Below are 27,769 nucleotides of genomic sequence, written 5' to 3'. Positions count from 1 at the left end.
TTGGTCAAACAGTTTTTATGAGCAGTGCAATTATGAGTGACAATTTATTCTTTTTTTATTTATCTTATTATACTTTGTTGCTGTCTCCCACGTTAGCGAGGTAGTGCAAGGAAACAGACGAAAGAATGGCCCAACCCACCCACATACACATGTATACACAAACACGTCAACAAATGCATATATATATATATACATACATGCCTATACATTTCAACGTATACATATATATATACATACACAGGCATATACATATATACACATGTACATAATTCATACTTGCTGCTTTTATTCATTCCCATCGCCACCCTGCCACACATGAAATGACAACCCCCTCCCCCCAGCATGCATGCGAGATAGCGCTAGGAAAAGACAAAAAAGGCCACATCCGTTCACACTCAGTCGCTAGTTGTCATGTATAATGCACCGAAACCACAGCTCCCTTTCCACATCCACGCCCCACAAAACTTTCCATGGTTTACCCCAGACGCTTCACATGCCCTGGTTCAATCCATTGACAGCACGTCAACCCAGTATACCACATCGTTCCAATTCACTCTATTCCTTGCAAGCCTTTCACCAATCACTCCATCCTTCCACCTCCAATTTGGTCTCCCACTTCTCCTCGTTCCCTCCACCTCTGACACATACATCCTCTTTGTCAATCTTTCCTCACTCATTCTCTCCATGGGACCAAACCATTTCAGAACACCCTCTTCTGCTCTCTCAACCACACTCTTTTCATTACCACACATCTCTCTTACCCTTTCATTACTTACTCGATCAAACTACCTCACACCACAATTATGTTTTATAATAAATACTTCCAACATTATTTGTCTAAGTATTAGGTATAATTTTTTGGTGGGAACTGTATAAGTGGTGACAATAACTTAAAAAGCTACTTTCAGCAAAAGTTTTCTTATCATATGTATATAAATAATAACTATTGCTGGAAAAGTAATAAGCACATGAGACGTATGTGGTGCAATTAGTATGCAAAAGAATTAATCTCCCTTTAACAACAAAAGCTTCACTGTTCTCAAATAATCAGCCTACTAATGCAATTTATGTGCACTTTCCATTAATGAACTAAAGGCATGAGTAGTTCTCAGAACCAATTTCAAGCAGTCCATAGAACCAATCTCATAACTGAGAGGCTTCATTAAATAATGGATTCAATTCTGTGAAGCTAAAACAAACTTAAATATCATAGAAGAAAAATCAGTCTTCCTATGGGTTCAGGATCCATTGAAATTAGATTGCAGTAAACTACACAATTCTTTCAATATCATAATCATATTTCTCTTTTCGGACAACATAATTTTGCTATTAAAAAACGATCAGTGCATGACTGGAAGTAAGTTGGGAAAAACTGTTCATGACTTAAAATACAAAACTCAAGCCCTCGTGTAACTAGTTATGGTAATACTGACTTAAGCAAAGCTGATTTTGAATACCTTGATCTTAAAAAAGTAAATAACAGGAAAGTTCTGAAGTGTTTAGAAAATTCCATTTTTTTTGTCCCATAAGCATCCCTGAAAACATAAATACAATTTGGATATCTACCCTTCTAAATAAATCAGGTACAGTTTTCTCCACAGAAAGCTGCATCAGTATCAGTGAGTAATGGAAGACAACTGGGTACCTATAATTACTCTAACATTCCTATACTGTACGGTAGGTAGTAGTTGGTAGGCAGCCACTGACCAGAGAGGTATGTTATCAGTACTACCCGCCTATATACTGGGAGGGTTATCGACACCTGTGTAGTGCGCCAGCACTTCAGTGGTTGTCAAGTTGCACTCCTTTGACCCTGGCAACAGTCTTTTATTTCTAACTCACCTACAGGTGGATTGCTGGCATTCTGTCCAAAGAAAGACAATCTCTCCTTGTCACAGATAACACCTGACAACACTAAACTCATTCTTCATAACTCTTGATTTTCCTGCAATGAATGCCATGCACTAGCCCTGCCTTTAAGCAAAAGGGTAGGAGCAATAGCTATAAGTAGTACGTACAAACATTAGACAGGAGCATTAAGTAGAAACATTAGGTAGGAGCATTCAGTACAAATAGTAGGTTGGAACATTAGGTAGTAGTAGTTGGCAAATGCATGAGGTAGACACATTAGAAGTAATTGGTAGGAACATTAAGTAGGAGCCTTAGGAAACACTGTGCTAGAGTTGCCCTCTGCCAATGGCCTGTTAAAGTTGAGGCACTAAAGGCCAAGAAGGCACAGGAGTTCAACAGTTATGGAGATTCTTTTGCTGTGGCCATCTCCTTGAAGGGGTTCCCAAAGGGAACAAGCATCAGAGATACAGACAGAAAGGTAGACCTATACTGTACTTTCATTATGATTTTGTTTTTGCAGTTTTTGTCTATACTGTATAGATAAATAAACGGCATATTTTGAAAGTCATGAAAATTAAACCACATAAAGTAGTGATTTGTAGCATGACAGTGACCTTGAATGCTGGTATACTTCATGTGATAATAATCTCAGTTGTTACTGGCTTTTGTGTATGTTGTTAACTATACAAGCCTGAATCTTGAAAAGTTCTATCACAAGAAAATTCATGATAAACAGTGAGTCAGAACTCTGGAATCTAGCAGAATTAAGAATTCAACTCACTGAATACAGAATATGAAGAAGACATCAAAAGACTTGGCCAAACAGGAGTGGAAAGTTACTTCAAAAATTGACAGACTATATTCAGTGAAGTGAAATTCATCCATAAAGACTAATGTCAGTAAATGTATAAAATCAAGATCCCCCATTAAGAGATAAAAAAGAAATCACAATCCCCTCCCCCAGCATATGCACGAGGTAGCGCTAGGAAAAGACAACAAAGGCCACATTCGTTCACACTGAATCTCTAGCTGTCATGTATAATGCACTGAAACCACAGCTCCCTTTCCACATCCAGGCCCCACACAACTTTCCATGGTTTACCCCAGACGCTTCACATGCCCTGGTTCAATCCATTGACAGCACATCGACCCCGGTATACCACATCGTTCCAACTCACTCTATTCCTTGGACGCCTTTCACCCTCCTGCATGCTCAGGCCCCAGTCACTCAAAATCGTTTTCACTCCATCTTTCCACCTCCAATTTGGTCTCCCACTTCCTCGTTCCCACCACCTCTGACACATATATCCTCTTTGTCAATCTTTCCTCATTCATTCTCTCCATATGTCCAAACCGTTTCAAAGCACCCTTTTCTGCACTTTCAATCACACTCATTTATTACCTAACATCTCTCTTACCCTTTCATTACTTACTCGATCAAACCACCTCACACTACATATTGTCCTCAAACATCTCATTTCCAGCACATCCATCCTCCTCCGCACAACTCTATCTATAGTCCAAGCCTCGCAACCATTAAGCGAAAGCATTCTACTCAAGCAAAGTTGATGCATAAGTATAAAATATGCATTGTTTGCACATGTACATACATGTAGGAATTGAATGGCTTCTTAACAATCATAAAATCAGATGACAGGCATTATCTCCTCATACATCACTACAGTGGTGACTGCACACAATCATTGTGGAGGATACTTTAAAAAGGTGAAGGTTTCTCAAGTGGCATGATGATCTTAATTTGCACATATGTTTTACTGGAAAAGTTCCAAATCCTGACAAATTTTGCAAGTTTTTTTGGAGAATGCCTAAGTGTTCTCATTCGATAATTTCAAACAACCAGCTGGAACAGAATTCCAAGTATATCAACTACAAAGCAGTAGATTACATAAATATAGACTGTATGGAGCAAGGCAGCAATAAAGAACATAAGGATGAAAAAAAAAAAAAGGTAAAGCTGAGCATAACTTAACCAATGGTTGTCAAACATATATCTGACCTGTTTGAAACTGACATGTTCTACAATACACTGATTGATATCTTACTTTATCCAAGGTAAAAGCCCTCATGTAACTGATGTCATTTCAGTCTTTAACTCTGCATGATGAACTTACCTTTGCTCCTAACACATATGATCTTCTCTCAGTACAACCTGGTTTAGACAGGATAACCCACTTTCATAGCGAGGGCAACACCATCCAAATCAGCCAGTGGTTCAAAGAGAAGAATCAACTGTTGAAAAAACAGAATTTTCAGGCACAGGAAAGAACAATTGAGGGAGACTTTCAAATCAAAGATAGTGAAAGAGGGTCAACAAGGTGCTAGCAAAACCATTCATACCAAACAGATACGGAGATTTCTAAGACTGCAATTGCACTCTCTGATGAAGACATATTTTCTGCTTTAATCAGAGCAGACTTCAAATTAAGGTCCTTTGTAAATAGCAGTAGAGTGGTCAAACTGAACAAGATCTTTATTTGCTTTTAAGAATCAACGGTTCCAGAGCTGCTCAAGTGGCATGGCTTTATAGGGATGGGAAACAATCAAGAAACTTTTTACATCAAAAATTATGCTCTAACAACACGTGGAAAATTGGGCAAGTCAAAGCTGTGCTCTCCTTTAGTACAAGTGTCAATATAAGAGATGTTCCAACTTAATGGGATGCTTGTTGCAACTGCCTACAAATTTTGTGATGACCTCATGTTGAATGTGAATTGCAGTACCAAGGATATCATAAAGGTATTAGATATATATTTGGGGGTCAAAAATATCTGGAGCTCCAATTTGGAACAGTCAGTTTCATACACTTTTGACTGTCTATCTATCTATATCTCTAATGCCCATTCCCTCTGCAAACTCCCATCAAGGGGGTGGCCATGGCAAAAGAGCTTCCATTTATCCCTATTTTCACATGCCTCCCTCACATACAAAATTCTGCACATTCTCTCCCCATTTCTTTCCCACTATCACAGGCAATCTTCCTCTAACAAACCCCTTTATAGTACTATCATACACTCTTCAAATAAACATCCCATCTTCAATCTTTCCACATGCCCAAATAACCTCAAAGTACTATGTTTCACATAATCTACCATTCCACAATGCTATATCTCTGATGCCTGTTCCCAACGGATACTACCCTAAGGGGGTGGCCATGGAAATCGCCTCCAAAACTAGTGAACTCCAGTGCCACTTTTTAGCCTTTAGTGCCTCATCCTTACCAGGCCACTGGCAGAAGGCAACACTCGTGAAATATTTGCAGAGGCAACTACCTAATGTTCCTAATGACTACTTCTAAGTTACTTCTAGAGTTATGAAGAATAAGCTGTGCGAGTTAAATTTTGTCATGTTTTGTATGACAAAGAGAGATTGTGTATTTGTGAACAGAATGCCAGCAGTCCACTTGTAGGTGAGGCAGAAAAAAAGACAGCTATCTGGATCAGAGGAGTGCAACTTGACAACCACTGAAGTGCTGCCTCACTAAGCCGGTCACTAACCCTCCCAATGTTCAGTAAGGTAGTACTGGTAACATACCTCCATGGTTGTTGGTCGCCTACTAACTACTACCTGCATTCCCTGTCTCACCAAATCTCTCATACAACCCCTTATGACTTTCTTTATTCCAGCTAGTCATATCACATGCTCATCTTAAATATAACTCATTTCCACAGTCTGGATTCTAGACCTCTTCGACTCATCCCACATCCATGTTTCAATTGCAATTCACAGAAAAAAACAAATGCACACTTTTCGCTGAGATCATTCATTACATTAACATGAAATGAGCTTGCCTCAGAGAATAAAACTTTGGTTCTTATATGAAACAATCAACTAAGTGAACAGTTGTGAGGCAATGAGAATGTCTTATTCTGAGAAAGACCCAAATGACAGCTTGGTAAAAAAGGTAACTTATTAAATTCAACTGATTAATCAGTTAGTTTAATACTGATTGTATCAATCAGTCTACTTATAATTTTCATACTGCACAGAGCTTGTCCACCATTTCATTCACATAAGACTGTTTACAAAATATCAACAAATAATCATTTTTACATAAATGAGTCTGTCAGTAACCATGATTGAGCCAAACTGGGGCACTACTTCTCTTTGAAAAAATTTCTACAGAGGAAGTTGATGTAATCCTCCCCAAGAGTCTTGTACATTCCTGTGGAAGTTATGCCAAAATTTTAATGCTAGCTTAATTAGCAAATATATTTATGTCTTTTTCATAAGAACTCTTAGTTATTGTCCATAAGCTGGTTGGCTTATTCTTTTTTTCTTTACGTTCATACTAGAGTCAAGAAAAGTTAACATACCTGATAATATATGTGTAAATGTAGTAACATCAAGAATACAAACTTGCAATGATATTGACATCTTGTTTCCTCTTAGATTTTCAATAGTGCACACTTGCAAAACAGAACAGGTTACAAACTTAGTAGGTGTTGTAGCAGTGTCATAATTCAATACCATAACCTATTTCTGGTTTAAAGCAGGAGTATTGTACTTATTTCCAAACCTGAAACTCCTAATAAACATCAGAATTACTTCAAAACTGCAAAATAAAAATCCTAAAGATTAAATAACCTCTGGTTTACCTGAATATGAGAACTTGTTGACATCAGCATGTTAAAATGAAGATAAACTGATGGAGTAATGAAAAAACATGGATGAAAAAACTTTGTTGTATTTGTAGCCAGAGCAAAAGATGTTGGAAAGTGTGGTGTAGTACACATTAACATATTCTGGTAAGTGTAATGAGAATGGAATATAAAGTAAAAATGGTTTAGCTTGATCATTTTCGACAAACGTTACAATAAATCAGGAATAGTATATGCAGAATGAGGGAAACTGAATAATAATAAAAAAAGATACAATAAAGAACATACTGTTTAAAGCCTAATAAGTGATAACTTAAGGTTTAACAAAATCTTATATACATATATTTTTTTTCATAAAGAGGATTGAGCCTTAGAGGGAAAATCCTCACATGGCCCCTTCTCTGTTCCTTCTTTTGGAAAGGTAAAAACTGGAGGGGAGGATTTCCAGCACCCGACTCCCACCCATTTCAGTCACCTTCTACAACACGCAGATAATACGTGGGAAGTGTTCTTTCACCCCTAACCCTACGGATAAAACAGGAGGGTGAAAGGCATGCAAGGAATAGAGTGAATTGAAACAATGTGGTGTACCACGGTTCATGTGCTGTCAATGGATTGAACTAGGGCATGTGTAGCGTCTGGGGTAAACCATGGAAAGTTTTGTGGGCCCTGGACGCGGAAAGGGAGCTGCGGTTTTGGTGCATTACACGACAGCTAGAGACTGTGTGTGAACGGATGTGGCCTTTGTTGTCTTTTCCTAGCGCTACCACGTGTGCGCACCGGGGGGGGTAGGAGGTGCTATTTCATGTGTGGCAGGATGGCGATGGGAATGGATAAAGGCAGCAAGTATGAATATGTACATGTGTATATATGTATATGTCTGTGTATGTATATGTATGTATATGTTGAAATGTATAGGTATGTATATGTATGTGTGTGGGCGTTTATATATATACATGTGTATGTGGGCAGGTTGGGACATTCTTTCATCTGTTTCCGGACGGTAGCATTCCCGCCTGTTACACAGGGGTCCTGGGTTTGATCCAGGCTGTTGGAGGTTTATATATATATATCTTTTCTTTCAAACTATTCGCCATGTCCCGCATTAGCGAGGTAGCGTTAAGAACAGAGGCCTGGTCCTTTGAGGGAATACCCTCACCTGGCCCAATTCTCTGTTCCTTCTTTTGGAAAATTAAAAAAAATGAGAGGGGAGGATTTCCAGCCCCCCGCTCCCTCCCCTTTTAGTCGCCTTCTACGACACGCAGGGAATACGTGGGAAGTATTCTTTCTCCCCTATATATATATATATATATATATATATATATTTATTAATTTATTTATTTATTTTGCTTTGTCGCTGTCTCCCGCATTTGCAAGGTAGCGCAAGGAAACAGATGAAAGAAAATGACCCAACCCACCCCCATACACATGTATATACATACACGTCCACACACGCAAATATACATACCTATACATCTCAATGTACACATATATATACACACACAGACACATACATATATACCCATGCACACAATTCACACTGTGTGTGTGTGTGTGTGTGTGTGCCTGTGTGTGTCTGTGTCAGAGGTGCAGGAAACAAGGAAAAGCGGGAGACCAACCTAAAGGTGGAAGGATGGAGTGAAAACGATTTTGAGCAATCAGGGCCTGAACATACAGGAGGGTGAGAGGCTTGCAAGGAATAGAGTGAACTGGAACAATATGGTAAACTGGGGTCGACAAGCTAGCAACGGACTGAACCAGGGCATGTGAAATGTAAAAGTATGGGAAGAAAAACAAAAGTGAAGTGTAGGTAAAGCATGCCCAGATGTAGTGGAATACGTATTTCAGTGCAATAACCAAAGAACTTGTAGAAAAGTAGAAAAATACATGGAACACAGTTTCTTGAAATCATTTTCCTTGTAACCCTACTACACAAGTTAAGGCCATCACTGATTACTAAAGGAAATATACACTTGACATAATATCATTAACCAATGATGTTTAATTGGACTACGTTCCCAAATCATTAAATACTTAATTGGTACCAAAACTCAAAAATCAATAAAAATTTCTGATATTCTTATTCCATCTTTTAATTGACAGAAAAAATTACCAGGCTGAATCTTCTTTAAACTTTGTAAACATCTTACATTGTTACACAACCTAATAAAAAGAGACTTCACTATGACGTAATAGGAAGGTAATCATATCTAATATGAACACAATCATCTGATCATATCTACAGTACTGGTATACTTACATGATATACAGACAAATGAACACTGAGATTAATCACTAACCACATTACATAACCAGTTATAAATATATATACAATCTGGGAATAACTGTTTTGATTTTCAAGACAAATAAACTGCAATAAAATTCAGCTGGTTTATCTGTACAAAGAGTTTCACAAACAAGATTAATAAGTGAATGATGCAACATAAAGAGAGCTCCAAGAAAGCTCAAAACTGGTCTACAATACAGAAGCAACATATGATGAATACATAGCAGGAAAGACATTCTTAACTCTACAAGAAATAATAGACAATAAAATTGTTATATATACTTACATAAAGAGTATATCAATCCAGGTACTTTCACAGAATACACAACAAAACCTCTTTTACCATCTTAGCATTCAACACCTATAGCATACTGCGCACTTCAATGAAAAATAAAAAGTTCAATGACAACTCAAAAACACGCAATAAAGCAAAATTACTATCAAATGATTGCATGAACATGTTCTTCACCTGAAGTTCATGTGGTTCATTTGCAAAGGCATCTGCAGTGCTAGTCATGCAGTGTTGTTAAAGTCCTCAACTATGTTAACCCTTTTGTTTTTGGGGTGCCATGCAGTGATACAAATGATAGATCAGGATACCCATTGTAATGGCTTCACCATCTTCTATACAAATAAAGTAAACAAGCAATAAAAAGGAAATGACAACTTCAAGTCCTAATAGCCACTTGGCCACTTCATATCAATCACAGTAACAGTAGGTAAAAAATCTTTTATCATTATTATGTGTATATGCGTGTGTGTGTGTGTATGTGTGTATTATTACTATTTGTGTAAGATGTGTTGCACTGTCTCTTAACCATGTATGAATATCATACCTTAAACAGACACAGACACACACACATATTTGCCCACTAAGGAAGACATAAAAGTACATGAAAACTTAATTGCACTCTTCAAGTTTCCAAACCAGTCTGATGATGTCAACACTGAAAAGTACTCAGTGAAATGCCAGAACAACACAACCAAGTTAAAATAATCTGAGTAAAACCTTGTTAGAAAGGCCTCATGGAAGGTGTTGCAAATATATGGTGTGGGAGGAATGCTATTGAATGTAGCGAGGGGTTTTCAGCAGTGTGAGGAGGAAGGAAGGAGGGTGGGTCTGCATAAAGGTTTAGTGACATCATCATCCCTGTTTAATTTGGTGTTGAAAAAAGTATATGTGAGGGTCTTGGTGGAAAAAGCAGGTTTACAATATGCTGGGAAAGAAGGGTCTAGAAGGTGAATCATTTGCTGTTTGCTTTTGTCATGGCTCTCATGGCATTCAAGAGAAGTTGCAAAAGCTGGTGACTGATTTGGGGAGTGTGCAAGAGGAAGAAGTTGAAATTTAATGTCAAGAACAGTTAGGTAGTGAGATATAACAGGAGAGCAAGACATTATGGTGTCAGTGTGAATCATCATGTGGAGGACCTAGAGGAAGTGGAGTGCTATAAGTATCGGAAAATACACGACACCATATGGAACCAAAGGGATTGGCATAAGTCATAAGGTGGAAGAGTGTTAAGGTCCTAGATGCACTGATGACTTTAAGAAAGGAAAGGTCATCATCTTAAAGAGCAAAGATGGATATTTCTAGGGGTATATTAGTCTTAGTGGTGTTGCATGGGCCCCAAATGCTAAAGAATGGAAGGGGATGAACATGCTGGAAATGAAATATCTGAGGTCAACATGAGGTGTAAGGCAAGTTGACTGTAAAGGAAATGAAAGTGTAAGAGCAAAACAAGGCAGCAAGAGCAATCTGATTAAGAGGGCTGATCAGGGTGTGCTGAAATGGTTCATAAATATGGAGAAGATAAGCACATAAAATCAGACCAAGAAAGTCTACATGTCACTGGCAGAGGAGGATGCAAGAGGGAACAGGAAGAACAAGAAGGATATAGAAACATGGAGTGAGAGACACTTTAAGGTACTATAGCTTGAACAACGAGGAGGGTGAAATGCATGCATGGGAGAGAATGAAATGGATTTATGTGGCACATGGGGATAAAGTGCTCTCAATGGGCTGAACTATGGCATATGAACTAAAGGAGTCCACATTTCCCTGCTATTAAAATTAGTACAGCCTTGGGCTGTAATACTTTTCAAGGCAGCTTCTGTTGACTCGAAAATACATACAACTTATGCCAGACACATATTTAACAACCAATCACCACAAGAGAAGGAGATCAGCTGGGTTGGATGAGGACCAGCTTTCCTCTGCAAGACTTCTATCTGCAGTTGAAAAATTATGAAAGAAAAGTCTTATAGCCATATGCTGTAAAACTGCTAGTTACTTGGTGAAAAAGAGGATGAGATTGCCCTCCTACAGTTTAAGAAAACATCCATCAATCATTGGCCCATGAAACTCACAGGTCACAACCTTGACCACTGCAAACACATGCACACACACTAACACACACACACATAAATTATTTACAAGTTATAATCAAAATTGCCTTCAGGTACTTGTACAAGATGTTCAAAAAATATTTACAGCATATACTGGACTCAAATTAGAGTACACATCACTAGTTGGTCATCCCACTATATGATACTGGTCCAACACTGGGTAAAATACACTGTAACTGAATTGAAGGAGCCAAGTATTTGGGAAAAGGTAGCAGCAACTGTCACACCTTCACTGGAGGAGAGAAGGAAGACAGAAGACATGATATGAATTTCAAGCTAAATTAACAATGCTGATACTAAAATGTTATTCCAAGGTTACCGAGGTTTATCACTTAAAATAAAACAAGAAACTTGAGAAGAAATGAGTCACAAAAATAAGAAATACTCTTACTTTCAAAAGAATGGTAGAAAGGCAATATAAGTGAAGCAACAACTAGTGCTGAAAAGTAAACAAGTTTAAGAAATTGTATTAAAGTACAGAAAGCACACAAGATAGGTCCCGATGTGACAAACTCCCCCCTGTAATGCATAACTAGACAATCACACATCTGACCACTGCAGAGAGTTTTTTATATTATCTAGGAACCATAGATTTATGAAACTGCTTTTAACAGCTGTAATCTTGTGACTATCACATTCCAGTTTAAAATAAAGTCAAACCAAACATAATACATCCTATTCTAAGCTACTGTTAGAAAAGATTCTGTCTCTCATTATCTTACTAATATTTTCAAAGCTCCATCTTCAAGGGTCAAGATTAAACAATGATGTCCAAACACTAAAAATTTTCCTCATGAGTTCTCAATGGTGATCTGATTATCACAAACAATTGGCAGTCTTCCCTGCCTACACCAAAATAAGTGTAAAAAAGTGATGGTTACCTTGAAAAGTATCCAACAAAATGGAAAACAAAACTGTAAAGCACAAAGAATTACAATTGCAGTGTGAAGAGAAATCAGAAAACATAGTTCATTCAGACAAGGAACAGTAAAATGTGTAATGAGGTACAAAAGGTTTGTATAGATGGAAAACTATGAAAAACTACGGTGATACATAAGACCAAGTAGAGAGCCTTATAAAATGTGTTATACATTTGGCATCTAAAGTGCACTGAACACAGGTAACCATGCCGTACAGCAGAGAATGGAATATTAGACATGGATGAAAAGAAACTAAAGGCCAATTGTTCCAAAAAGCAGTGTAAGATCTAGTGCTATTGGAGTTCATCAGTTATGGAGGCTCTATTGCCATGGCCACCCCCTTGAGGGAGATCCAGGTGGGAAAAGGCATCAAATATATAGCTAGATAGATAGATTGCATGATTTATCATCTTTAATTCACTTTTTAGCTACATAGGATGGATCAAGCACGCACAAACTCTCCACTCAAAATTACTTGTGTCCATATTTTATGTCATATGTGCTAAAGAATAAAACTCCTTTAGACTATTCTGTTTCTTACTGTTCATAGCATATTAAGTTGATTGATTAAGCAAGACTAAAAACATCCCATTGTACTTCCAACTTCAAACAAAAAAATACCTGCACTGCACATATACCTAAAACATTTTTGGAAAACAGACTCCAATATGTAAGCTTCCTGCACACCACACAAGCTTTTCTCCTTTGCTAGAATTTCCAGTAAGCTAGTTCTGCCTTTCAAACAACTGATCACAAACTTTGTACTTCCCTACTATAATCCTTAATATATCTATTTCCAGATGTGAAAATTTAATAACAAGCACAGAAATAAAACAATAAACAAATTCTAATCTACAGGGTCATTGTTAAGTTTAGGATACATTGCTTACATGGGACAAGTATTTGTATTTGTGGTAAAAATTTCTTTTAAAGTGAAATTTTTAATATATACACTAGCTTTGGTCATCCACAGAGTGCTATTTAAAATCAGTAGGTTTACTGTTTTTCTCATTAATGGATATATTCTAAGAGTAAATAAATACATTGGCAACTCAAGACTGGGCCATCTTTCCTTACATCTTGAAGCTTTGGAACTCTCCACCCTCTCATGTCCCTCCCAATAACTATGACCTGGATCCTTTTAAAAAACAGGTTTTTCAATTCCTCAAAAATTCATAAATACTTTTCCTTGTCTCTTCTTTATCCCTCTCATTAACCATTTTATATTTCATTTGAGGCACAGCCTTGATGTGGATTTTTGTCTGTGAGTAGAGCCTTAAAAAAGAAAAAAAACTGGAGATTAATATAATCAAATTAAGATTTCTAAATATCGTTTGCTTCAATAAAATAAAACCATATCAAAATCTTGAAGTACAATTATCTATTCTTCTACTTTAATCAAAATCAACTGCAAATCAAAATACTTTAAAGAAAAAAACAGCAGTTGAAAATAATCAAATCACATATGAATTTTTAACTGAAAAATCCACCCCAATCCTTTTAACTCTAACCAAATGTGAGAGATCTTATCTTGTCATAATAGGACAAATATATCTGAGTGAGCTATAAAGCCATAATTACTTGATCCATCCCAGGAGAATGAGCAAAAAGTAGAGGATAATATACATAAAGACTTAGATAATAATAAAGAAAACGTCTTTATATCAATGAATACTTTCAAAAGATTTCAATAAATATATTATATGACACAGCTCATCCCTACCTAAAATAGCACCGCCTGAGAACAATTCTATCCACTTCACTGCTTCAAGAATGTACAGCTTTTTTTTCTTACAAATGCTTTTCAATACATGAAATATTCATACTTATCACCAACTGTCCAATGTGATATGAAGCCTACAAAAAATCTGATACTTCATTTACAGTTCAGCTCATTATTAACAAAGTCTTATAATGGAGTCCCAGAAAGAAAAAACTTGAGCTTTATATAACACTTTAAAAATGATCAATCAACTTTCATTACTAACAGAATCAGACGACATCCATCAACCTTTTTGTAGAGTGAATGCAATGATCATTAATGGAAATGTGAAAATGCTTAAGGTTACATTATACATGTACTATATAACACAGTGACTAATTACTACTTTTCACATAGATAAACTATTTACAACTGAGAATGATGGTACAACATGAGAATACTGAGTTGGATATTTGTGGTTAAGTTTAGTAACAGTGGGAAAATATATAAATATATTACTTTACTTGAAATTTTTACAACAGTCTTTGTACCATTGGCACCTGAAAAGTGAGATTCCAAGTTGAGAATATAAACTAGAAAAAGTACTGATAACAGACAACATTTCATACAAAAATAACTAGCCTCATGGCTCCTTTATTCTGAAGAAGCTGTTGTACCAGTCCCTTCTTCAGTTCCTATGTGTGATCTGGCCCACTAAGCAAGTCAGTGCAGGGAGAAATGGTGGCCTGGCAGACCAATGTGTGTTTCTCATCTTGTTATCTGTTCTGACTTGGTACCTCTTCTAGCTTCTTCCACACCACCTACAAATTGTAATAGAAAAAGGAAAAATAAAAAAAAAATCTCAATACTTATAAAATGAACCTTTCATTTTTCTAAGATTAACATAAAAATACCACTTATTCAAGAATTATTTGCATAATTCTGGGTATTCATTATAGCAAAATTCTAATCCCTCATAAAAATGAAATAAGGTTAGAAATCCTATCTCTGGCTTTGAAAATCAGCTGGTTTTCCAAGTCTGTTCCTTAAAAGCTTGTTAAGGTTTCATGAGATCTTTTACGAAAAACTGCTCTGTCTATTTGCTTTTGTTTTTTGAGTGAAAGAGTGACTGAAAATGTAGAATGAAGTCAGGGAGAGGTCTTTATGATACAATTACAAGACATACTTTAAATCAGAGATATATAGTGAGAGATAAGTTCATCATGTAAGAAATGAAACTGTCAAAGAGAGGCATGGTGGTGAGCATAGCAAGCTAACACGATTTTGTGGAGCTTGTAAAGGACTGACCAAGGTGGAGCAGATGAAAGAAGAGAGACAGACAGAGAGGACCCATCTATTAAAAGTACTGGATGACCAGAGAGGAAATGGAATGATGAAATAGAGAAGGCTTTGGGGTATTGGAACCTAAACATTCAGGAGAGTGACGGGTGTACATTAGGAAAATGAGTTACAGCAATATGGCATAAGGTGGGTGGGTGGATGGGTGAGTGGGGGGGTGAATATGCTGTTAACAAACTAAACCAATGCATATGAGACAAAGTAAATCTTTGGTTTCTGTACATTATACAGGACAGCTGGAGATTGGATATGCATAAGTGAAGCTTTATTCGCTTGTTACTGACACTACCTCATTAAAGTGGGAAAAGCAATTAGATATAAAAAATGAAAAAAAGCATGTGTATATACTAAAGCATCTTTAACAAACATACATTACACATTTGTCTAAGAAGCGCCTTCTCCCCATCAGCCAGAGCTGCATCTTGGGGAGTCACGTGACCACCTGTGCCTTGCATTGCTTGTGGCGGAGGTCCCTGTGAAGGTGGAGGTCCTGAAGGAGGATGTGATGCACCCTCAAGCTGTTCCTGCACCTCTAATACTCTCATAGCTGCTGCTACAGATGTCGGACGAGATACCAATGGTGGTGGTGGACCATCGAGGAGGTCATCATCACTTTCAGCAGATCCTATGGGAGAAGCAAAGTATGTTTACTTTTGTTTAAGCAACAAGTTTCCCACCAGGAGTGAGGAATATCATCAAAATGGATGATCAAAGTACTAAGAGAAAAGAATGCCAAGAACAACCTTTGCTAGAATAAAGCTGCAAAACAGTGTATGTGTGTGTTTAAGTGTGTGTGTGTGTGTGTGTGTGTGTGTGTGTGTGTGTGTGTGTGTGTATGTGTTATAACCATTTTGTAGAGTACAAGGAGGGAGTTCTAAAATTGATGAACCCCCATCTTTTTAAGTCTTTCTATCATTATACATCCTTTCAACTTTTGTATACTGTAAGCATTTACAATTTTATCTCTTAATTTACTCTATTCACATTAAAAAACACTTCTCCATATCCTTTCTCATAAGTTTCTTGATTAGCTTCTTGTTATGCTCTTTGGCCACCTTACAGCACATCTTTCAAAGATCTGTTCACTATCAACATCACGAAAATTATTTAGAAACTTGAACACTATGATTAAATCACCCCTCTTCCATGGTGGGCATATTCATGGCCCAAACTCTCACTGTAACTCATCTCTCTTAATTCAGGTACCACTTTTGTGCAGACTGGTTTCAGTACAGTGTACAAGATGTAGTAGTTTGGCACTAAATGTGTGCAAATGAGGCTATCATGAATTATTAGTCCATTCCAAATACTATTTTGTGAAGGCAGAAGAGTCAACCAGGTATAAAGATATAATAATTAACAATTTTCTTGTATCACTTGTAACCTAAAGTTTAAAATACATGGAGAAAATATGTACAAAAGTAAAAGGATTCAAATAGGACAATATTAAAAGGACAAGTCTTTATACATCAATACGCCATCAGCTAATTACAAAAATGATGACTTTCATTAAGCAATAGTTGTGAATTATGTCTGAGCTTGGAAATAATGGGAAAGTAAAGAAAATGTCAGTCTAAGTGGTCAAACATCCAACAGCAGTAATGGCTCTTGGTACCCCGCAACAGAGAGGATCTACTAATGTTTTCCTTACTGACATAAAGTAAAAAATCTTTTAAAATCTTAAATGATTACCAAAAAAACAGCAGAACATAAAACCTTCATCATGACTAGCGACCAATAGATGCTTATAAAGAATGTAACAGATGACATTAATGAAATTCATGTATCACAAGGAAACCAACTAAATGCATGGTAACAAAAGAGAAAATAGTTCAGCCTCAAAAAGTTCTTGATGATATACATATTAAGCAGTGTAAATACAATTAAAAAAATGTACTGTTCTGGTCTCTAACTGTCTGTTAATAGGCAGTAAAATAGCAAACTCATAAAATATTCAGGCATATTCATGAAAAAGAGAGGGGTTTACAGAAGTTTTCTGATAATGTCTGTGATACAAATAAGGTCTTTATATGTGAGTGTGCATCACCTTGATGTGCCTGAAGCATAGTTCATCAGACATTACATCTAAGTAATAAACATATGTGAATGAACATCTACTGTCTTCATGTGATTTACAAAAGTAAAAAGACATGAATCCTAACAAACAATCCTCATTTTGGAATGGTAAAAATTGCCTTAATATCCCACTAAGAAAGACTTCTGACATCAGGTCTTAAAATGCTTATGAAAATTCTAAAAATAAGCTAAAACCTAAGGTTTACCTGGTCCTAATGGAGTTCTACTTGTAAGCCCTAATCCAACTGCTCTTAGGTGATGAGACAGAGAGTATGGAGGTGGTTGAAGTGGACGGGATCCCAGAGGCTTTTCCTTAGAGACATTCTGCGAGTCAAGGTGGGAATCCTGAGATTCTACACCTTCCCCTTCTGGATGTATACGGTCCATCTTTGAAAGTTCTTCTCTAAGCTGTTGTTTCTCTGTCTCCAGCATCATCACACGAGCTTCTAGTGATCTTATATATGACAGCACTTGTTCTGCAAGACATGGGGTCTGTTAACACAAATTAATGAGACCTAATGTAAAACACCATTATCCAAAATATAAATAACTATCATCTGGAACAAATTAAACAAGATTCAAAGACTTACCGTATCAATAAATATATTCCACATTTAGCCAGCAGTTGGGTGATTGGAATGAGTGTTACCCACCTATATCAGAAAAATGGGTTATGTGAATCATGGCTCACTATTGTACTTGACTCACATACAGTTCAACAAAAATAAAGTTTAGTTTTGTTTAGTTCTTCAGCTTTAGTGATCTGAATAAAAACAGCCTAACCATTGTTATGAGAGTGTGGGCAAAGGGAATACAGTCAGGGGTAAGTGTTGGGAAGCAAAGCCATCCAGTTACTGCATCAATACAAGAGGGGTAACAAGTAGATCTGTGTGGGCCCAAGGAATCAGAGGGTCCTTCTCTTTTTCAACATTTCACCCTAAATATCTTTTTAACCCTTTCACTGCAGTTGAAGTGTATGTGCCATAGTATTTGTTTGTTCTGTTTACTGTAAGTGAAGCACATACAACTCTGTAATTCTTTCTGTAAACTACAGCTGAGGTGTATATATACAACCATTAATACTTAAAATGGCACATACACAATAGCTGAATTTTTTCTTCAATATAGGATGTCAAGGAACCTGTAAGAGGTCTGAAGCCTCATTCTATGTAAAAGTTTTTGAAGCTGTACTATTATTACAAGATAATATATTCAATTGATAAAAACCCAGAAACTCTCAGTAATCACATTTGTTTGTGGCATAATGTAATTCCAGAAATACCACCTATCTCAAAATGCATGCTTGAAAAAAATAAAATTCCCTTAACAGCATAAAAACACAAATTAACCCTTAAAGAACCAAGCCTATCATGTTATGTGAATTACTTGAAGCTAGGATTCTTTCCTGAAGCCTTCCAATTTAAATGCCAGAGGGAAAAAGCAACGCATACACATAAGGTTATGTAACCTACATATGAAGACACTGTGTTATGAGGGCAACCATCATTCTAGGACTTTTTTTTCCACTGCTAATTACAGCTGCCTGCAACATAAGGAACCACTACATACTGATAAAGCATGCTTTCAAATTGGAAGAGGCAATCTTAAGTACAGATAAGGTCCCATATGGTAATTAAATGGGGTCCTTTAGACATTAAGGGCACATAGTATATGATTAATGTTTCACCCTAATGATTTGTGTATCAGTCTATTTAGAAAATAATGCTCAAAAGAACTGTTACAAAAAACTTATAAAGATACTTAATCAAAATATTGAGGAATATCCTGTACATGAAAAGTACCTTGGATATTAGTAGTAGTGCAGTGAAAGGGTCCAAAAAAGGAAAAGACAAAATACTTAGAAATATGTATTCAGAAGGAATAGAGTTGAAACTGTATTTTACAAAATAAACCCAATGCAATACACAAATACTTATGTTAATTATGAATATGATACTCACCATTCATAGGAGACCTCTGGCGATTAAGCGTGTCTTCCAGCAATCTCTCTCTTGAGGAAGAACGAGCCAGAGACACATCAGAAGGCAGAGGAGCAGAAGTCTGAGAGGGAACTTGTGTTGTGGTCTGTGGAGGTCCTGAGGGTTCATCAGCATTAGTTGATGAAGAGGAGCCATCACCATCATCCCGTGTAATAAGGGGATGCCCACAGTGACTACATGCTGCATTGTTTCGCTCCTCATCCAAGTACAAACATAGTTCCTGTGTCCAAAAATATCATTGAAAATCTAGTATGACATGAATGAAAGGATTAAATGCTCACGTAAAAATGTCAGGAAAATAACAAATCACTGAATGCTTTGTATTAGTACATCCAAGTCAATAAATGACCGATATTATAAGAAAAAAGTAAAGTGCAAGCAAGGGAATGAGCATGGGTGCATGCATGCATGTCTGGAAAAGTTACAAGCACATGTGTCGTGGACAGTAGCAGTTATTTCAAATACATAGGGCTTAAATCCTTCAGCATTTATTCAGTAGTGTGTGGTTCACTTGACTGTTTATTTAGCCAATAATATTTTTTTTACACAAATTCGCCATTTCCCACGTTAGCAAGGTAGTGTTCCAAAACAGATGATAGACCCTTAGAGGGTAAACTCCTCACTTGGCCCCCTTCTCTGTTCCTTCTTTTGGAAATGTAAAACCGGAGGGGAGAGTTTCCAGCCCCAAACTCCTGCCCCTTTTAGTCACCTTCTAGGATATGCAAGGAATACATGGGAAGTATTCTTTCTCCCTATCCGCAGGGATAAATATCTATTTCTATTCTGTGGAATATATTTCTTATCCCTGATGTTCGGGAAGAAAGAATAATGCCCACTTATTTCCTGCTCACCACAAAAGGCAACTAAAGATGGCAGGAGTGAGGGGCTGGAAATCCCTCCTATATTACTTTCCATAATAAGGATAGGGGAGAAAGAATACTTCCCTGCGTGTTGCAGAAGGCAACAAAAAGGGGAGGGAGCAAGAGGCTGGAAATCCTTCCCTCCCATTTTTAATTTTCCAAAAGAAGGAACAGAGAAGGGGGCCAAGTGAAGGATATTTCATCTAAGGCTCAGACCTCAGTTTTTAACGCTACCTCACTAATGTGGGAAATGGCAAATATGTATGAAAAAAAAAAAAATGGAATATAACAATTATGAAGGTTTCCAGTTTGTCATAATTACAAGATGGTGATGCCCATAACTCTTGACTCCCCAAAATACAAGCAAAAAATACCAAAACATTATTAGGGGATACTAAACAGGCTACTTCTTTACATAATGGGAAATGAGCACAATAATAAGTATATGGAGAAGAGCAGTTGCTGTAGCATTATGGGGATTATACACATATCAATCCATTACAAGGCATGTTAGCAAACCAAGCAGTGAATATAACAGTTTGCACATAAGAAATGAGTAAATTGCCATGGATGAAGCTTTAGCATTTCTAAACAGTTCTAGATATAGAGTTAGATATTGATATTTGATATCAATATGAACTTAACCATGCCAATATATTTTCACACACACTTTACAAAACAGAAACAAACTAACACTTTTTTTTTTATCACAGTACAATATCACTCACAGTCTAGTAAGCTATGGGATGCAGTCTTCAGTCTCTCCTACCCAGCAACTGCACCTGTCATATACCCAACATTCATGTAACAAGTATTATTGCAGAAATTTTTCTCATAGTTGTATCATATAATGCAATCATCCCTGGCCATGTATATCTCAGTACTTCCTTGCTAAACACCCATTCTGGGTGAAGGCAACTATACTGTCAAGGCCAACCAACCATAGTGTTGATCAGAATATGATCAATATAATTTTGACATATTACCTTTAATTCTAAGTTATCCTTAATAAGTTCTTGCTGTTTGGTATCCAGTTCCCGTAGCTTGTTCTGGTAGGCAGTGACTTCTTGTCGCATGACAGATGCAGTGTATCGACCAAAGCGCTGCCACTCTCGAGCTAGTTTTCTTCCCTTCTGTCGATCATCATCAAGGAAGCAACACAGATCACGTAGTTCCTGATCAAAAATTAAAACTTAAAGCTATCCATCAAATTCTGTGTTTTACTGAGGTTTCATTGTAAAATGGAGCAGTCTCCAAATACCTTCACTCCTCGTTCATTAAAGTTTACATGGAGGACCTAAATGCTTATTTGGTTACATCATTACTTGTCAATGGCTACCATTAACCCAATTCCCATTTGGATGGGGTGCATTAGGTGAGTATCAGAATTCACTTTATCAATTCATCTTGCAATAATGGGGTCCCTAAACCTACAAGTTAGTAAATGGCAAGGATGCCCAATTCCCCAGGGTAGCCCTGCTACCCTTTATTTTGTTTTAAAAGTCAGTAAAAATATGGGATTAGTTAAATAGTATATGGTCAACCATCGACAGCTACCTTCTGATGAAAAGTAACACAGGTAAAAATAAGGCACTCTTAATGAATGGGCAGCATATGTATAAATATAAATAATTCCTGTATGGTGTTCAGACTGAATGAAAAATTAATATGCCAAACGATGTAGCAATAAATCTATGGATATACTTATATTAGTAGTGTTTATATGTAACCTACATCCTATGCAAACTGTTAGAATTTTGACTTTTATCTATATTCAAATGTTAACATTACATTAGCTAAAGGCTGAGGCAATCCAAATTAAAGTGCTAAATAAATTTTTTTATTCTTTATTTTGCTTTGTCGCTGTCTCCCGCGTTAGTGAGGTAGCGCAAGGAAACAGACGAAAGAAATGGCCCAACCCACCCACATACACATGTTATTATATACATACACGTCCACCCACGCAAATATACATACCTATACATCTCAATGTACACATATATATACACACACAGACGTATACATACATACACATGTACATAATTCATACTGTCTGCCTTTATTCATTCCCATCGCCACCTCGCCACACATGGAATAACAACTCCCCTCCCCCTCATGTGTGCGAGGTAGCACTAGGAAAAGACAACAAAGGCCCCATTCGTTCACACTCAGTCTCTAGCTGTCATGTATTAATGCACCAAAACCACAGCTAAATAAATATACACACACACACACACACACACACACACACATATATATATATATATATATATATATATATATAAAATCTAATCTGCATCTAGTGATTCTGTGGAAACTACTTCAACATTAGCAAAATGTACACAGTTTCCATGCAAATGCTTGGGACAAAAGGACTGTATCTCAGTGGATGGCAGCAGGGAAAAGAGTATTATTACCATGTGAGATATAAAGTAAGTATCATGTGCTAGCCCTGCATTTTTGCAAATTTTGTCATAGGAAGGTGTTCTCCCTCACCCTGGTTATCAATTTGTGCATTTCGGAGGACATCTTTCATTCATAAAACCCCATATCTAACCTCATTTATCTATCAAAATGATAAATCTTTCAGCGCTAACCAAATTCACTTCATCTATGCTTAGGTTGCTCCATGTCCACTGCTCTTTTGTTGAATAAATTCTCAACATATCCTTCCAAATATTCCTTTTACTTACATTCCTATCATCTCCTAGTTTGGGCAGGCCACTGGATTTAAAAGAACTAGTCTAAGTTAACATCAACAAAGCATGATAAACATTTAAAAATGGTTATCACGTCACCCCTTACCCTCCTTTCCTTGAATGCAAGCATATCAAACTACTTGTCTTCTCTCTATATAACTCTGCACTTGCCTCTCTTACCTCTCTATCTTCAGACATATACTTCTTCAACAACTTGCAATAGATCCAAAGCATTTAAAGTATACTGCTGTAATCTGAACCATATCATTTAAATAAACAAAATAATCATAATTTGTAGTCACTGTCCACTTTTCTGCACCAAGACATCGTACAATAAATCTAATCAACTGATATACAAGTTACAAAATATGTCTTAATTATTAATGTTATTCTATATCTGACTATGAATCAAATTTATGAAAAAACAAGCAGCAGCAACTGAAACAGAATAACTTTACCTGATTGTCGTCAGTGAGACGCTGGTGGGTATCACGTAGGTGTCTTAGTTCAGCAGCCTGAGCATGGAAAGGATGTTTAAGTTCTCTTATTTCACCTTCAGCACGTACTGCCCTACTTAACAACTCACTTCGATTCAATGCACTAAGTTCTTCCTCTAATCTTGCCATATCACCACCATTTGTAACTACACCACTACTGTTATTACTATTACCACCTGCTCCCCCTGGTCCTAGAGAGCCTGGATACTGTTTATTTGACTGTAACTGTGGGCCGCTATGAGGTGGGGCTTGGGGAAGGTGTTTCTCTATTTCTTCATGTAACACATGAGGTCCAGGGTATCGTGGAGGTTCTGGATATGCTGGTGGCTGTCTAACTTCTCCAGCAGGACCATCCGCATGACCCCTCTGACTACCTACGCTATTTGAGTGTGGAATGTGCGGTAAATATTGTCCATGAGGTCCAGGAGTTTTATGTGGCGCTGGTGGTCCAAGCAAACCTGGTGGCCCACGCTGAGTTCCCTGATGCCTATGCTGGCCTGTTACACCATGCTGACCTGGCAGAACATGTTGACCTGATCCAGCTGAAGACCTGTGTTGGCCTCCTGACCCTATCTGTGGTCCATGCTGACTCTGTGGGCCATTCTGTAAAGGTGGCCCTAATGAACTAGGAGGTCCTCGTTGACCTGATGGGACATGTTGATTAGGTGGTCCATGATGACTATAGCCAGCATGAGAACCATGAGGAGCTGGAGGTCCAGATGGAGGTCCATATGAACCTGGCGGAAGATGAGAGGGATGGTGTGGAGGACCATGGTGGGGCCCTGGCCTTGGGGGGCCACTCTTACCCTGGTGCTGGGGGTAGGCCATATGGTGCTCAAGATGCTTCTGAGTATTGGCAGCAGGCATCAGCACAAGTCAGTGGCACCTGCCTCATAGCACAGGGTCAGCCTCATCAAGCTAAAACCAAAATGCTCTTTATTACAATGTGCATCTTCTATACGATATAATGCATGCATGGTAAATATAGAAGCAATTAAGAAACCAGAGTGGTAAAGACATAATCAATGGTGTATTTCATGCACTGCCTCGAAAACTACGATAAATCTTCACTGATAAGGAGGTCAAGTGAGATTTTCATTGGTTCTGTTGATCTTTTTATTTGTTTCTCCCATATTTGTACTACTCAACCACTTTCTCCCTTATAATTCAAAACTCTCCCCAGTATCACCTTATTGAAAAGAGGAAAAATTAAATATACGGTAATAATCTTAATCACGATCTGCATCTCTTGCTCTATTTTCTAAATACTATAATTAAAAAATACAATTGTTCAGTATCCAAAATTAACTTCAAAACACACATAAAGTGATATATCAGCTATTACTCTCTCCAACACTACAATAAGACAGATTATATTACTCTACGTAAAGTTGAAACTTGGACAAAATTCGTTTAGGGGCAGTGGAGAAATAACTTATGGATTTGAAAGAAACACATCAAATGACTCCATAAGTTTGGTAAAAGTGACAGACTTGGGAAATGTGATATGCAGTATTATCTTTAACCTAGACATCAGACATTAGCTCAAGCAAGAAGGGCTTTGATGATCTGGGATACTGTTAGGTGAAATTCAATGAAAAACTAGAAATCAAAATAACCTATGCCATTGCCCAACTTCCCTTTGCAACCTAAATTTATCTTATTGAAGATGTTATTTGAATAATAAAATTTCAAAGCATTTTCACATAGTTACTGCAATATTTGTTTGACGTGTGTCTGCTATGTTCACCAAGTGCTTAAAACAACATATAAAGCCAATATGGGGTTATGACACAACAATGGTGCTGTTGGTTGTTGGTATACTTTGACTACTCATGTAAAATTTAGAGAAATCTAGACCTCCCCAAGAGGCAGCATGGTTTTCAAAGATTCTACTAATTTCTACGTTTCTTTTGCTATTATCCGACAGTCTCCCTGGTCATTATTCAGTAATTATAAGGTACGAAAAATTATTCTAATTATGCTCCCTAAAACACTCTTGCCCAAGAAGACCAAACACTGATATACATTTCACTGGTACTTTGGTGCCCCTAAACAGGAACTTATCATAACATGACCCATTGGCTCTCATACCATGAACTTTTGGGAGAATAAACTCCAGTGGAGATGCCATAAACAAGTGTGTCAACTGTGCATTTTAGTGATGGAATTGAAGTAAACAAAACCATATGACAAGCTTTCAAAGCTCCCATCAAAACACCTACTTGCATAAGTCTAACGCCAGATAACACGTGGACTCCGGGAAAGGAACCTCACGAGAGGGAGTGCATGCATGATCCTTCCTTAGATCAGTAAAAGCTCTTGGGAAATTTAAGCCACTTGTGAACACGGGCTTGTGAATCAAGTGCTCAACCCGTCGGCCGTCGCCCACCTTCTGTACCCGCCCCCTGAGGTTCTCGAGTTCACAACACCATAATTCACCCACAGACTACAAGAACCACCCTTACCTTCAATACCTCACATGTCAGAGCTGTGTAGGGTTCCCTGACGGCCCCGGAATATTTAAAAACGGTGGGACGCAGAGCAGAACCTGGAGAATTTTCACTTGACACACATAGCGGTGGTGCCGCGCAGTGACAGGAGACCTGCAATTTGAAATATTTAGCCCTATTAATGATGTTTTACGCGTTCTTTTCGGACTGTTTTGATGTATCTTGGTCAGGTCACTGTAACAACCGAAAGTTAAGCATCTGTCACGTGATTACCTGTTTCAGCCACTAAAAACACTCGATTTCACTGTAATTCACCTGTGAACACAAACATTCAACATGGCTACTGATCCTCAGGTGCCACATGTCACTGGTATACAGAAAATATTTACCTTTATGTAGATACTACTGAAATATCACCTGTTTATCTAAAATTGATATCTTGATTTCTATTATTCCTCGTGAATGTGGGAAAGATGCGTTCCAGCTCGTGGAATTAGTAAATCAAAAGATATGGCAACTAATATGCCCCAAGGCTGTCCAATGAAAGCTATGGAATGCGATATTATTTCGTGCCTCTGTCTTGAACTCATTGAAATCACCCATATAAACTGGTATCATTACATCTGAGTAACAGTATTGATGACTTCATTTTGAGCTTAATACTGATACGAAATCACATTTTAGTTACCCGTTAATTAATATGGGATAAATATGAATTATCGTAACACGGGGCACTATAGGAATTCCATTCACTAAGCTCAGTCACATTATTTAACCTTCTCTTTCGCAATTTTTAATTTCTGTTTGACATATCTTATAACTAATCACTTATGCGGACATTGATGATGGCAATAATATATTACTGTTTCATAGAGACCATGTAAAATAAATGCTATTTTCTGGGTATTGCTGAAGACGGGGATTAAGATTATTGACTGACATGCATATTGGTGATGGAAGTACCAAATGTCTTCCCGCAACACTAAGAATAAGAATAAACTCTTAATTCTCTCAATGGAGGACTTAAATTACCCAGATATAAACTGGGATTTATGGAATTTAAAAGGAGTCCGTATAGGGGAATATCAACTTCCAGAAGCATTAAAGGATAATTGCTTTTTCTTGCACTTAGCTTAACCTACTTGATGGACAAGCAAAGTAAGAATAATCGAAATAGATTTTATTTTGCCGGGTGAAGATGCTTGAATTCCAGTTCAGAACACTTCCAGTCCTCTGTCTGTGTGTGTTAAATGAGAATAAAGGTAAAAATAAAGATTGGTGAACACTGTGATTGAGAGGACTATGAAGATGTTAGGAATAATCTTGTGAATATTACTTGGACAGATGTCCTTTTTTATGGAAACTGATGTAAATCATCAATTAAGGGAAAGTTCATACCAAAACAAATGAACTAGAGGTTTAATATATACCCACAATTGTACCTCAACTGGAAGTTGTTAGAAAAGAACTTTCCAGTTCCTGTAAAAACAGAGAAAGAGAATGCTATTGTTGTTCTTTGGAGAAGAACAAGTGCAAGACAAAATTACAAGAGTTAGAAACCAGGTGGGTTGCTGAAATTTATGAAACGGTATGATAAAAAGGTCAGAGGAAACAGATAGGATCCAAAAAGTATTATCGTCATATCTTACATATTTCAAATCTAAGGTGGAAGAAGCAATTGGAGTTTTACTAATAGATCAAAATGAACCGATTTCAACTAAGCCAGATGATGACAAAACAGGAAAATATTCTGTCAGACACTTTTAGCCTATATTTGCAAAGGAACCTGGTGGAAAGAATATGAATGTAAAGATGATAATGAAATGAAAGCCATTAATTCTTGAGGGCAGAATGAAATACATGCCATTACAGTTACAATTGAAATACATACTTTTTCCATGCATATTCGCCATTTCCCAAGTTAGTGAGGTAGCGTTAAGAATAGAGGACTGAGTCTTATGAGGGAAAATCCTCATTTGGCCCTTTCTCTGTTCCTTCTTTGGAAAAGCAAAAACTTGAGGGGAGGATTTCCAGCCACCG

The 27,769-nt window shown here is 37.3% G+C and overlaps 1 protein-coding gene across 1 annotated transcript; it reads right to left on the bottom strand.

Moving 5' to 3' along the window:
* Window positions 1-875: 875 nt before the first annotated feature.
* Window positions 876-26,078, bottom strand: LOC139757210 (coiled-coil domain-containing protein 85C-like). Its single transcript, XM_071677372.1, has 8 exons — window positions 26,003-26,078; window positions 25,745-25,882; window positions 23,238-24,194; window positions 21,067-21,255; window positions 19,182-19,440; window positions 17,427-17,696; window positions 15,516-15,769; window positions 876-14,606 (listed from the first exon to the last, which is right to left on the bottom strand). The coding sequence occupies exons 3-8, from the start codon at window positions 24,141-24,143 to the stop codon at window positions 14,562-14,564; spliced, it is 1,923 nt and encodes a 640-aa protein (XP_071533473.1). The 5' UTR covers window positions 24,144-24,194; window positions 25,745-25,882; window positions 26,003-26,078; the 3' UTR covers window positions 876-14,561.
* Window positions 26,079-27,769: the final 1,691 nt, after the last annotated feature.

Source organism: Panulirus ornatus, chromosome 25, assembly GCF_036320965.1.
Source record: "Panulirus ornatus isolate Po-2019 chromosome 25, ASM3632096v1, whole genome shotgun sequence".
Taxonomy (NCBI): domain Eukaryota; kingdom Metazoa; phylum Arthropoda; class Malacostraca; order Decapoda; family Palinuridae; genus Panulirus; species Panulirus ornatus.
Note: the sequence above shows the minus strand (reverse complement) of the source record. Positions and strands in the feature narration are given on the sequence as shown.

Coding starts and splice junctions, on each gene's coding strand:
- LOC139757210 (XM_071677372.1), bottom strand. CDS start 24,143: ATGCCTGCTGCCAATACTCAGAAGCATCTTGAGCACCATATGGCCTAC. Junction 17,697..19,181: donor CCAGAGGTCTCCTATGAATG/GTGAGTATCATA, acceptor CATGTCTTGCAG/AACAAGTGCTGTCATATATA. Junction 15,770..17,426: donor TAGAACTCCATTAGGACCAG/GTAAACCTTAGG, acceptor CTTCTCCCATAG/GATCTGCTGAAAGTGATGAT.